The sequence below is a fragment of the Sitophilus oryzae genome, unplaced genomic scaffold (assembly GCF_002938485.1).
Source record: "Sitophilus oryzae breed Bouriz unplaced genomic scaffold, Soryzae_2.0 scaffold_1274_pilon_pilon, whole genome shotgun sequence".
Classification (NCBI taxonomy): Eukaryota; Metazoa; Arthropoda; class Insecta; order Coleoptera; family Curculionidae; genus Sitophilus; species Sitophilus oryzae.
In genome coordinates this window covers 2,186,912-2,199,147 of record NW_022145920.1, presented here as the reverse complement: position 1 = coordinate 2,199,147, position 12,236 = coordinate 2,186,912, and the positions used below count along the sequence as shown (strand labels likewise).

Genomic DNA, 12,236 nt, shown 5'->3' with positions numbered 1-12,236 from the left:
AGAATCATTGCTGACAGAATCTTCCAAATTTATAGTATTCAAATCACAGGTAGATGAAATATCCTCACATATAAGATATTTCTGTACATCATTTTCTAATATGTTACTTTTTCGCTTTGTTACTGTTCTTTTTGTTGGTATGAGGGGTTCGGATGTTAATAGTTACCTCTCTAATAGACCATATCCATATATTATTTTTTCGTTTTCTTGGGTATGAGGTTTTATAATAAATTGAAAGATGGAAACATTTTTATGCCACGTTTCGCTCCAACATAGTGGGCTCAGGCACAAGTGGTTATCTCATTGGACTGGAAGGTTCATCAATATCTAATAAAGAACACATTTTTTGAAATATAAATAATTTTGAGTTCTTGTCCTTATGATGAAGCCAAGTATTAACCAGATCGGCATTGCTTATCAATTTTACTCCATCTGAAAAGTATTATAAAATAAAGTTCGTCGCAAGCAGACGCAGGTGAACTATACAAAAATTAAAAGTGTATGAATATGGCAACAAAAATATTCAATAAATACGATATGTTTTGATATGTTTTTTTTAATGCCTTTTTGAAGTTTGAAAATGTAAAATTTTTATACCCATTTAAGAATCATCTTAAAAAATAAATAAAAACTAAACAATAACGAACTTGTTCAGAAATAAATTTAAAGTACATACCTTGTTTAACAATATCCATAGTGGCTTTCAATTAAGTACGTACCGTTTAACTCCATATACAGAACTACGATGAATGTTATTTTTTTCACTGATATAAGATAATGATCGCAAAATTTATTTTTAATGAAAATATTTACTAACAAAAAACGTGAAAAAAAATGTATTTTTGTGAAAAATAATATACAGGATGGTTGAACATTGCTATAAGTATAAAATTACATATTCAGATATTAGTAAATTTTAACTTTTTTTTCGATTTTTGTCCATGGGACGAAGCACTGTGCGACGTCGGGTCGCGGGCGACACAGTTTGACATTTCAAACAACCAATGGGAGCTATACTAAATTTAAAATTGACAGCTGTTTGAATTTTGTACAAATCTCATTGGTTCTTTTGACGTGTCGCTGGCGACAGTCGCTGTTCTGAGAACGGGGCTTTAAACGTCAGTTGTCTACCAATTGGTTTAACCCTGGTTTAACCCTTGATTATGTATAATATATAAACAAGGGTTTAACTGACGTTTAAGCCCCTCGCAACCAAGAACCAATCAGATTTGTACAAAATTCAAACAGCTGTCAATTTTAAATTTAGTACAGCTCCCATTGGTTGTTTGAAATGTCAAACTGTGTCGCCCGCGACACGACGTTGTTCTGAGAACGGAGCTTCATGGCATGAATGAATCCGCGATGAACTTTTTGAAAGGTGACGAACTCAAGGTTATTAAAAGAAAATTACAATATTTTTGACAATAGCTACTAACCATGCTACTAACTGTCACTAGAAACTTGCCATGACGACACCAGCCCTCTTGCTTGCCATATTTTATTGAAAATCTCTATTCAAAATCTGACCTATACAGGGTGTCTCAGAAATAAGTGCAAGTATTTTAAGTGGTGGTAGATCTCGATAAAAGAAACATATTTTCTCTTTTACGTTTTTCAAATAAGTCCAAAATAACGGAGTTATTTTATTTTAAAAATTTCCAAAAAAAATATTTTTTGCTAAAATTTTGAGAACTATTGGATCTTTTCTGGATTTTCTTTCTTGTAAATTTAATCTAATATCTACGTTGCCATATTATCAAGAAATTATGTTTTTTAACTAACAACTAAAAAAATTTCCAAAAAATTGTTCAAAAATTTCGAATTTTCAAATTTTTTTTTCGCGAAAAAAACGTTATATTATTATAGACGTGTTTCTGGAGTTGAACTATACTATCATTTAAAATACTTGCACTTATTTCTGGGACACCCTGTATAGATGGGTATAGGACGTTTAGTTTAGGTATAGGAAACCCTAATATAATTTAAAAGAGCATTTGAATCTGCTTCGATTTATTTTAAAAAATACAGGGGGGTGTTGTATTTGAAATAAAAGTATACAGGGTGGCGTACCTCATTCGCCTCAGTTGATTATACGAAAACGGAAAGATGTAGAAACAAAAATGTTTATGGGTATATGTAGACAGGCAATGTGCATAATTCAAAATTATTTTCAAATGTACAGGGTGTGTCGGAACCAAGATCCATACCAAAGTTATATTCTTTCTTATGGAACACCCGGTATTTTATTTCATTTTTGGATTCTTGGTCATAAAATAAGGCATTTATTATAAGGGTTTAATATGTTTAAATTCTTTGGTTTTTGAGACATTTAAATATATATTTAGCATGCTATAAGAAAAAATATTGTCAACACCCTGTACATTTTACTTTTCAGAGTTAATTCTTGTGCTCACTTTGAAGCCAGAGAAATAAACTTTAAAAAATATTGAAAAAAAAATAAATTAAAAATTTATTGCTTCCTTAAATGTATACAGGGGTATCAAAAAAGCTGGTCTATTTTAAATATTTATTTTACATAAAAACTTTGTTATTTCAAATACAACACTATGTATTTTTTAAAATAAGTCGAAGCAAGATTTAAATAAAAACTATACATATCTGGCTCAGATTTTGAATGAAAAGCGATTTTTCAACTTATTTAAAAAAATACGCGTAGTGTTGCATTTGAAATAACGAAGTTTTTATGTTAAATAAATATTTAAAATAGACTAGTAATTTTTCGTACCCCTGTATATATTTAAGGAAGCAATAAAAATTTTTAGTGAATTTTATTTCTCTGGCTTGAAAGTCAGCACAAAAATAAGTTCTGAAAATTATAATGTACAAGCGGGGTGAACAAATTTTTTTAGGAAAAACCCCGAACGACGAACTGTCGTCGTCTTTGTAACCGATTTTCATTACTTCATAGAGATCTTTTTGAGTTGAGAATATTATAACTTTAGATCTCATGATCGAATAATACGACCCGATGGCTATTGTTGTGTGTTGTGTAAACTTTCTGGATGAGATACAGATACATTACATAAATTGCACTCTATAAAATAGATAAATAAGACATACATACATACAAACATACTGCCATTACTCGCTGACGAGTATTTGACACGCATCAAGAAGATGGTTGCGCAAAGCGTTTTCTTTCATGAGCTTTTCTGTGACTGAAAAGCCCGATTTTATCTCTCTTCCGCACTCCGGACATTCAAAAATCTCATTACTTTGTTGCCTCTTTACTTTTTGGTTGTCGCTGTTAACTGAGTTTACAATTCTCTTCCCTTGTTCTATTGTGCGCTGCTTCTTCCCACTCATTCTGCATGTTTATCCCCTTTAAGTTTTTGTGGAAAATATCTTTGTACCTTTTGAATTGTCCACCCGGTTTTCCCTTACCATCTACAAGCTCACCGTAAAGCAGAGATTTTGGTAGGCGGTTTTATTGCATTCTGCATACGGGACCAGCCCATCTTAAGTGGGATTTGGTAATCATGACTTCAACGCTCTCGAAGTTAGCTTTTTCAAGGACCGATACGTTTGAGACATGGTGGAACCATTTGATTCTAAAGAGTTGTCTAAGGTGTCTCTGTTGTAACTTGTTTAATGCGTTCATATGTCGGCGGTATGGCACCCATCAGGTTTCGCTTCCATATAGCATGGTGGGGATTATTATTGCTCGGTACACTATTCCTTAAAATAAATAAATAAGACAATCTAATATTGGCATAAAATATATTTTACTGATTCTAAACACAATCATCTATAGTCAGTTCAACAAGAGAATATATGACAGTCATAATTTATACAAGCAACAATTTGGGCTAAACAAATAGGATACGAAAAAATAAACAACAGCAAATTTTTCTATTATTGTTAAATATTTGACACCAATCTACATAAAGAGTACATGGAAGTATAATATTATATACCTATAACATTGTAAAAATTTACCACCCGGTCTTTTCAATTATTATTATATATTTATATTCAATTATTATTATTGAAATTTTACTATTTTTCTGAAATTATTTTCCAGTAAAAAGAATGTCGGTCCTTAATAGTCAAATAAAAAACCGGATGGCTTTACAAAAACTAATTTTCTAACTCAATTATCTGAACTACCACAGCAACAATAAGCTGCTTAGCATCATTAACTAATAGTGAATCTTGTTGGTTGTATTTATAAATTAATAAATGTAAAGTTGTATCTCTTTTTTTTGTAAATATAATTTAATAAAGGTGGCACTATGTCGGAAGTTCTACTGTTCTAAAATATTTATTCATAAAATATTTTGTTTCATAAAAATACAGTTTTGTTAAATGCAAACTTTTTTAGCTTCTCACATTTAGATTCAAGCTATAAATATACAGGGTACTACAAATTCGAGGTACTTCCGAGAATTGGTATCTCGGAAACCGTAATAGATGCGAAGATGGTTAAATTGGGGCAAAGTTGCCCTTTGGGATGTTTACCAAGATGCCATCAAAAAAGTTTTAAAAATTTCAAGGATTGCCGAGTTTTTTAGAAAAAATGGATTTTTTTGAAAATCAATTTTACTTTTTCCTGTCGTTACTCTTAATCAAAAAACTAATTGCACATTCACATAGCCACTTTATTAGGGCTATCTGATAGTATTTTTAGATTTTCAAATTAGCTGATAATTTGTGAGAAACAGAGGCCAACATAATTTTTTTAAATACGGACCTGCATTTTGTATTTTAGTTTTTGAAAGAACTCGGTCTCCTGAGTACAATGATATGCCACACTTGATACTTTTTTGTTTTTGGTATCTTAACAACAACAAAACAATTTAATTATCATTTAAAATAACTTCGATCAAGTTCGAGTCTGTTTTTATTAATGATATTATCTGATTATATTCATCGCAACAATATTGACCAACGCTAATTAGCATTGAATAAGGAAAATCGAGCCAATTGAAAGATTCAAATAAATAATAACCAGGTCAGCAATTTAAAGATTCTAAAACTTCTTTTAGTATGAATTTAAAATCTCAGTGTACAATCTAATAATATGCATAATATTAATCGATGTTATTATAAATAAATCAACTTCTACAAACTACTTTGTAATGCTCTACATGTTCGAAAGGGTTACCACCCTGCCTATTGCACAAATTTATTATTCATTCAATTTTATTTATAGCTCTTTGAACATACCTTCTCCTTATACTTCCAAATGCATTTTCTACTCTTTATTGTAAATGTTGAAAATAATGATTTTACTTTTACAAACGACGCGACGTCAAGTAACGCAACACCCCCCGTCCCTTGGCGACAGGTCCAGGAACCTTGATGGCCATTATACTGCTCTACCATTTCCAATCCATCTTCCGGTGAAATGATTTGATTGTTTATATTATTTTATTATATTTATATTATTTACTTTACATTATTTTTCATTGCATTTGATTTTCCGTATTCAATGTTACTGCTACTACCCCACGTCATTGTTAAGTTTGAAGGCTTATCAATATTGTAACGATGTGTTCAAATGTCCGAAATAAAAAAAAAAGTATCAAGTGTGGTATACCATTGTACTCAGGAGAATGCGTTCTTTCAAAAAATGAAATAAAAAATGCAGGTCCATATTTAAAAAAATTAAGTCGGCCTCTGTATCTCACAAATTATTAGTTAATTTGAAAATCTAAAAATACTATCAGATAGCCCTAATAAAGTGGTTATGAGAATATGCAATTAGTTTTTTGATTTTCTAAAAATCTTAAAACTTTTTTGATGGCATCTTGGTGAACATCCCAAAGCGCAACTTTGCCCCTATTTAACCATCTTCGTATCTATTACGGTTACCGAGATACCAATGCTCGTACCTCGAATTTGTAGCACCCTGTATATGTAAAATACTTCATATATTTAAAAGGTATAAATAATAAAAATCACAACATTATAATATCAATTTTCCCTATAATATTTCAACACATAAAAAAAAATAGGTTGAACATAATAGGTATATTTTATATTATTGGCACTGTTTGTAAAATTAATCTTAAAAATGAATATCTAAAAAAAATAAAACAGATCAATTATTTCGAGCATACTTCAGCCTATTTGAGTATTTTAATTAACTTAAAACTAGAAAAATCTCTTAATCTGCTTTAAAGAGATTGTAATAAACAATTTGAAATAAGAATATATTTAAAGCTAGAATAACAATTCAAAGACAAATCACAGATGAGTTAGAAGAATAATGTCTAAGAATGAGACTCATGTCCTACATTTACAATTGGATACAGATAATTTAAAATGGCATAATAATGAAAATATGCCGCAGTAGCTACAAATAGATGCCAAATAGCATGAGCAAATGGAATGACACCATCGCATTTAAAAAATATTACCCCTGTTACATAGAGAATTCCACCAATTGTTAGCTCCATCATACCCAAAAAATAATGCTGAAAATAAATTTAAATTAATATTTCATAAAATTTTTTAAAGTGTATTCTTTTTTACTTTTGTATTAGTTTAATGTTTATGTATTCTCATTACATACCTCAGAAATTATAGGAAGTACTGGGCAAACACCCATAATTAAATAAAATAGAACTTCAAGTTTTTTGTACTTTTCATGGAAGATTTGTTGATATGCGATACCTAATAAAGCCATAAGCCAAACCACCCATCTCATATGTAAAGACCAACCCTCCAATGGAAGTTGTTCAATGGTTAACCAGGGGAAATATGAACCAGCTATAAAAATATAAATCATAGCTCTATCGCAACGATGTAGCACATCTTTTAAGTATCTAAAACAACCAGTAAATAATGTAGTAATTTGAAAATCTAACATAAAGAAACTTGCCTGTAACTATTACAATAAAATACCGAATGAAAGGATGTTGAAATAAAGAACAAGGATATTAAAGTTAAACCATAAACAAAAGCTGACGCCACTTGAGCATTATTTTGAGATCTCTGATAAAGTTCAGCAGCCCCCAAGATGCTAGGGAATATCCAAATTGCATGAGTTATAATATTTGCTATATGCTCTACATAAGCTGGCTGATACTGTTCTTTGGGTAATGCTTTCTTGTTCATCCATTTTGTGCTAAATAAGATTTTGTTTCAATAACACTAAGCAGACATAAAAATAAATTTACCTCCTAAGACCCTCCAAGACTAGAGATTTGGTATTTATATAAAAAAACTTTTTTATTGAAGCACTGTCACTAAGCATTCCTAAAGTGTGATGATAAAAATGTAATAATTTAGTTTACTAAAATTGAAAATATAATTGCATATTACGTTTTACACTCCGGTTTACAGTTCTTTACTTAATTGCTCTTGAAGACACAGAACCTTACTAGAAGAACAAAAAGTTAGACCTGTCCACACTCTGTATTTAAAATTTCTTTATTAATACCCCAAAAGCAGTTTTTAAACATCTCTTTACGTAGAATCCTGATCTCCAGTTTTCCCGTAACTTTGCACTTCGTAACTTGCTTTGTCTCTTAAGGCATTAAATAATTTATTGTCTATTTAACATGGTTTAAAATAGGAAATTTAATGATCAATATGCCTATTATTTGCATTGTTTACGCACTGGTTTACGCCATTTGTCATTTGCCAGCTGTTTGAATTTGAAAATGTATTGATTAACCTTATATCTCTGAGTTAATTTTACCTCTGCTGCCAAGGCATTGAAAAAAAAAACTGCCAGGGCTAATTAATCTAACTGGGGCCTACTCATCTGTCTCTGGGTCTACTTTGTTTACGCGGAAACCGAACTGCGGTCCTTGGTCATATTTAAGCCCCGTTCTCAGAACTGCGTCGTGTCGACAGCGACACTGATTGACACTTCAAACGACCAATGGGAGCTGTACTAAATTTAAAATTGACAGCTGTTTGAATTTTGTACAAATCTGATTGGTTCTTTTGTCGTGTCGCTGGCGACAGTCGCAGTTCTGAGAACGGGGCTTTAGCTGTAGCTCTCGAGCTGTGTAAAGCGCCGTTCTCAGAACTGCGACTGTCGCCAGCGACACGACAAAAGAACCAATCAGATTTGTACAAAATTCAAACAGCTGTCAATTTTAAATTTAGTACAGTTCTCATTGGTTGTTTGAAATGTCAAACTGTGTCGCCCGCGACACGACGTTGTTCTGAGAACGGGGCTTTTTAGAGAGTGAAAAGTCTTTAGGATTTAGGATAAAAATATAAAAATCGATTCTTTGTTGGGGCAATAATGGCTCCAGATCTTTGCTCCAGATGGTACTGAGTACGGAGCATACTTGTATGAGTCGATTTCAAACATTCGCCAATAGGGTGGGTAGGCAGCTGTGGTTGAAAAAATAAAGAAGAAGAATAGTTAATAACCCCCAAAAAATAGAGGTTAATGTTTTTGAAAATTTTTTTGGGATGAAATTAAATAATATTTTAATATGGAAAAATACACACCTATTTTACAGGAATTATTCAAACAGAAATATTCTGCGATTAAAAGAACGTGGAATGTTCCAAGATATATTTCCTGACACAGCTGCGTAAGTTCATTCACGTAGAATATTTTAGATTAGGAAACTTAGCAGCTATGAAACTTTTCTAGGAATTCTGTTACAGACTTGATGAATGCTATGCCTCAAACAGTCTACGCTGGTTTTGATCCAACTGCCGACAGTTTACATGTAGGAAATCTTTTAATTTTGATAAATTTGTTACATTGGCAGAGAAGTGGTCATGAAACTATAGCATTGGTAAACTTTATAGGTTTCATTGTAACTGTTATTAACTTACAATTTTATTTATTTAGATAGGTGGGGCGACTGCTAAGATAGGGGATCCTAGTGGTAGAAATACTGAAAGAAAAGAATTAGCTCATGATTATATTAGTACAAATGTACATGGTATCCACAAAAATATTCAAACCATATTTGAAAATCACAAACAGTATTTGTGGACAGGCAAAAATGAGCTTAAACCACTTAGGTATATATTAAAATTTAATGTTTTTAGTACATTTCAGAGTTTACTACATTACATAATTACTAAAGAAAAAAAGTTATTTATTCACAAAAATAATTGCAAAACACTTTTTAGAATAGTAAATAATGATGACTGGTATAGTAAAATATCAGCCATTGAACTTATAGGTAAGGTAGGAAGGCATTTAAGAATGGGAACATTACTCTCAAGACATAGTGTACAGTCTAGGTTAAACTCTACATATGGAATGAGTTTTACAGAATTTAGTTATCAACTTTTTCAAGCATATGATTGGTTGCATCTATTTAAACATTACCAATGTGCATTTCAAGTCAGTATGTATTAGCAGAGTTTTGAAAATATATAATTTTAGTGGTATTTTAGATAGGTGGTAATGACCAAATGGGCAATATTATGTCTGGCCATGAATTAATTAGTAAAACATTGGATAAACCAGTATATGGTAAATATATTGTATGAAATTCTTTAAAAAATCAGTACTATTTATTTTTTTTCAGGTCTAACAATTCCATTAGTAACAACTGAAATTGGGGATAAATTTGGAAAATCAGCTGGAAATGCTGTTTGGTTATCTCCAGAAAAAACCTCAGCATTTACTCTATATCAGTTTTGGATGAGGCAAGCTGATTCAGAAGTAGAGAAATATCTAAGGCTTTTTACATTTGATTCAGTAAACTATATTGCTGATCTCATGCGAAAGCATAAAGAAAAACCAGAATTAAGACTAGCTCAAAAGAGACTAGCTGAACAAGTAATATTTTCAGAGCATTAATTGAATTAATCTATCAATAACATAATTGAACTTATAAATACCATATGATCGAATAAAAACGGCGTCAGCGATGGCTATGAAATGAAGATCGCTGTCATTTCATATGTAAATTTATATGGAAAATGTCATCGATCGTCATTTCCAAGCCAACTGGACGCCGGTTTTATTCGATCATACGGTATATGATTGATAACTGAATGAATCAAAAAAACCCTCATCTAATAAAATATATTTATTTTAGGTAACACTTCTGGTTCATGGGGAAGAGGGTCTTAGAAGGGCTCAAAATGTTACAGATGTTCTTTATAAAGGAAATCTTAAAACATTAAGTGAACTGGAACCCGCTGATATTGTTCAAATATTTGAAGGAGCAACCTTGGTTGAAATTTTACCACAGGCAGGGCAGACTATTTTAGAATTATCAATGAAGATTGGTGGTTTTAGCAGAGTTGGTAAGTTTTTTCTCAAATTTCGTCCTCTTAGCCTTACTACGTAGTTCTGCCTGAAAATTTCAATTTTGAAGAAAATGGACATACACTAGTTCTAATCTAAGGGGACGATTTTCATACTAATGATTTTGTTTTGATTAAAATAAACTCTTTTAGAAGACGCAGTGAGAATCATTTCGGCAGGAGGATTTTATGTAAATCAGCAAAAAGTACAAAATCCAAATGAAGTAGTAAACGCTAATGCACATATATTAAAAAACAATACATCTGTTATAAGAGTGGGCAAAAAAAGTTATTATATTGTTAAATGGCTGGTTTAATATTTATTGTGATAATAAAAAAGTAAATCCTTAAACATTTTTTTCTTAACTCGTTACTGTATTGCATAGTTTGATTGTGACTTTATGAACTTCCTATACCTAAGATAACATATTCCTATATACATATATTCAAAAAATTAACATTTTTTTCCAACAATCATTATTTTTCAAACAATACAATATTTACCTTTGATGGGTCGAAATACAATTCAAAATTATAGTACTAAAAGCATAAATGTGATCTGGATGTATCTTGGTTACTATTCTCAATTTTTGCAAAAAATAATCAATGTCCAAAATAAACTGATAGTTTGTAAGTCGAAAAGCAGACACCAATATCCCAATGGGCAAAAAGAACTTTGAACACATCAAATATCGAAATGCTGTTGGGTCATCTGAATATAAGTCTTTTAATTCTTCAAACCATATCTTTCTCAGTAAATATACGAGTTGGAATATGTTAATACACAGTCTGTGTAAGGTATCATTTAATCTATAATCTGTACGAACATGTTGAAAGAAAGTATTAAAGTCATCCAACACTGTCGTAAATGGAAGTCTGCAGTCTAAAATGTGTAAAATCTCCCTTTCCAGACTTATAATCATTTTAGTTGTATATTCTCGACCTGTCATAGTCAGCATAAACTTTTGTATTGATGGAGTTTTCATTTCAAATGTACCTCCCACATATTTGCTTACAATAAAAAATACGACACATACAGAGAATAATGGGTCGTATATTTTTTCTCCTCGTAGATCTTTCAGATAAATGTATTGTTCTATAACATCTACAGTCATGAAGAATACTTGAAGTTCTTGGTTGAAGGTGTTACATGCTAGTTGAATAACCCCAACTGTGTATTCTTCAAGTATGGGTTCCTTGTAGTAATCTAGTTCATGTTCCATTTGTTCGAACCAATTTTTTAAAAGGTTTTTCTCAAAAATTTTATTCATAGAGGTTGATTTTTATCAAAAATATACAGTAAAAGCGAAAATTTTGACAATAAAACAAAAAAGCGCGTAAAGTTGAACTACGATAGTTCGATTGCTTTTCATGAGATAGCGCTATATTCACAGAAAAAAAAATTAAGCTGATTTAAGTGGATTTAAGCCAAGGATTTAAGCATAATTTAAGCTTCAAGCTTTGGTATCAAGGTACTAGATACTGCTCCGACCTTAACCGAATCATAAATTAACTTTTTGAGGAACTTTGTATGCTGTCATCTGGCTGTCATAAAGTTGAAGATATACAGGATGATTTTCCTGCAAGTGGGTTATGCTTGGTTATGCTCTTATGCTTTTGGGGAATGATGAGGGACGTCGAAATCACAGATTTAGATTTCTTATTGTTAGGGTCACTATTAATAAGTGCCCTGTCGCAAGTAGTTACAGGGTGTTTCAAAAAACATGTGCCATCTCTCGTGGGGAGATTCCTCATGTAAAAATAAGATTTATTTTTCATATCAATGTAGATCCAATTCTGCTTTGTTTCGTAACTACAGGGTGTTATAGTCTTACTATGTTTTCGATTTATTATAATTTTCTTCCAAGTACTTTTAGTGAGTCGAATGCAATTTTGAGGGTGCTATAAGTGCTACATAGAGGTAAAACCATCAAATAATTTTTACTATATTAATTGGGGTTTATATTAAAAAAAATAATATCTTTTTAATTGCGGCATTTCAACTTTATTTTACAACAAAGAAG

At 31.2% G+C, this 12,236-nt stretch overlaps 3 protein-coding genes across 8 annotated transcripts; 1 reads left to right on the top strand and 2 right to left on the bottom strand.

Annotated features, from left to right (window-relative positions):
* Positions 1-5,817: 5,817 nt before the first annotated feature.
* LOC115874329 (monocyte to macrophage differentiation factor) lies at positions 5,818-7,782 on the bottom strand. 5 transcript variants are annotated; one of them, XM_030889438.1, is made up of 6 exons: positions 7,412-7,781; positions 7,294-7,351; positions 7,149-7,227; positions 6,851-7,096; positions 6,542-6,794; positions 5,818-6,443 (listed from the first exon to the last, which is right to left on the bottom strand). In XM_030889438.1, the coding sequence occupies exons 3-6, from the start codon at positions 7,223-7,225 to the stop codon at positions 6,240-6,242; spliced, it is 780 nt and encodes a 259-aa protein (XP_030745298.1). In that variant the 5' UTR covers positions 7,226-7,227; positions 7,294-7,351; positions 7,412-7,781; the 3' UTR covers positions 5,818-6,239. The 5 variants fall into 5 exon arrangements, with proteins under 5 accessions (XP_030745298.1, XP_030745302.1, XP_030745301.1 ...); XM_030889442.1 differs by having other exon boundaries at positions 7,149-7,264; positions 7,323-7,782; XM_030889441.1 differs by having other exon boundaries at positions 7,149-7,351; positions 7,412-7,782.
* Positions 7,783-8,241: 459 nt separating this feature from the next.
* On the top strand, positions 8,242-10,564 carry LOC115874326 (tyrosine--tRNA ligase, mitochondrial). Of its 2 annotated transcripts, none has more exons than XM_030889434.1 (8): positions 8,242-8,528; positions 8,591-8,738; positions 8,795-8,970; positions 9,082-9,298; positions 9,352-9,430; positions 9,486-9,739; positions 10,002-10,212; positions 10,366-10,564. In XM_030889434.1, exons 1-8 carry the CDS (start codon positions 8,404-8,406, stop codon positions 10,527-10,529), a joined length of 1,374 nt encoding a protein of 457 aa, XP_030745294.1. In that variant the 5' UTR covers positions 8,242-8,403; the 3' UTR covers positions 10,530-10,564. The 2 variants fall into 2 exon arrangements, with proteins under 2 accessions (XP_030745294.1, XP_030745295.1); XM_030889435.1 differs by having other exon boundaries at positions 8,432-8,528; positions 8,605-8,738.
* Positions 10,527-11,737, bottom strand: LOC115874328. Its single transcript, XM_030889436.1, has 2 exons — positions 10,717-11,737; positions 10,527-10,628 (listed from the first exon to the last, which is right to left on the bottom strand). Exons 1-2 carry the CDS (start codon positions 11,481-11,483, stop codon positions 10,583-10,585), a joined length of 813 nt encoding a protein of 270 aa, XP_030745296.1. The 5' UTR covers positions 11,484-11,737; the 3' UTR covers positions 10,527-10,582.
* Between the last annotated feature and the right edge of the window lie 499 nt (positions 11,738-12,236).

What these genes read in the sequence shown, in the direction of transcription:
- LOC115874329 (XM_030889439.1), bottom strand. Translation starts at nt 7,225, where the DNA reads ATGCTTAGTGACAGTGCTTCAATAAAAAAGTTTTTTTATATAAATACC. An exon ending in GTCTTGGAGGGTCTTAGGAG is followed by an intron (nt 7,097 to 7,148) that starts GTAAATTTATTT and finishes AATCTTATTTAG; the next exon opens with CACAAAATGGATGAACAAGA. An exon ending in TACTTCCTATAATTTCTGAG is followed by an intron (nt 6,444 to 6,541) that starts GTATGTAATGAG and finishes ATTTATTTTCAG; the next exon opens with CATTATTTTTTGGGTATGAT.
- LOC115874326 (XM_030889434.1), top strand. Translation starts at nt 8,404, where the DNA reads ATGAAATTAAATAATATTTTAATATGGAAAAATACACACCTATTTTAC. An exon ending in GTCATGAAACTATAGCATTG is followed by an intron (nt 8,739 to 8,794) that starts GTAAACTTTATA and finishes TTATTTATTTAG; the next exon opens with ATAGGTGGGGCGACTGCTAA. An exon ending in ATTACCAATGTGCATTTCAA is followed by an intron (nt 9,299 to 9,351) that starts GTCAGTATGTAT and finishes GTGGTATTTTAG; the next exon opens with ATAGGTGGTAATGACCAAAT.
- LOC115874328 (XM_030889436.1), bottom strand. Translation starts at nt 11,483, where the DNA reads ATGAATAAAATTTTTGAGAAAAACCTTTTAAAAAATTGGTTCGAACAA. An exon ending in TGTATTTCGACCCATCAAAG is followed by an intron (nt 10,629 to 10,716) that starts GTAAATATTGTA and finishes ATGTTATCTTAG; the next exon opens with GTATAGGAAGTTCATAAAGT.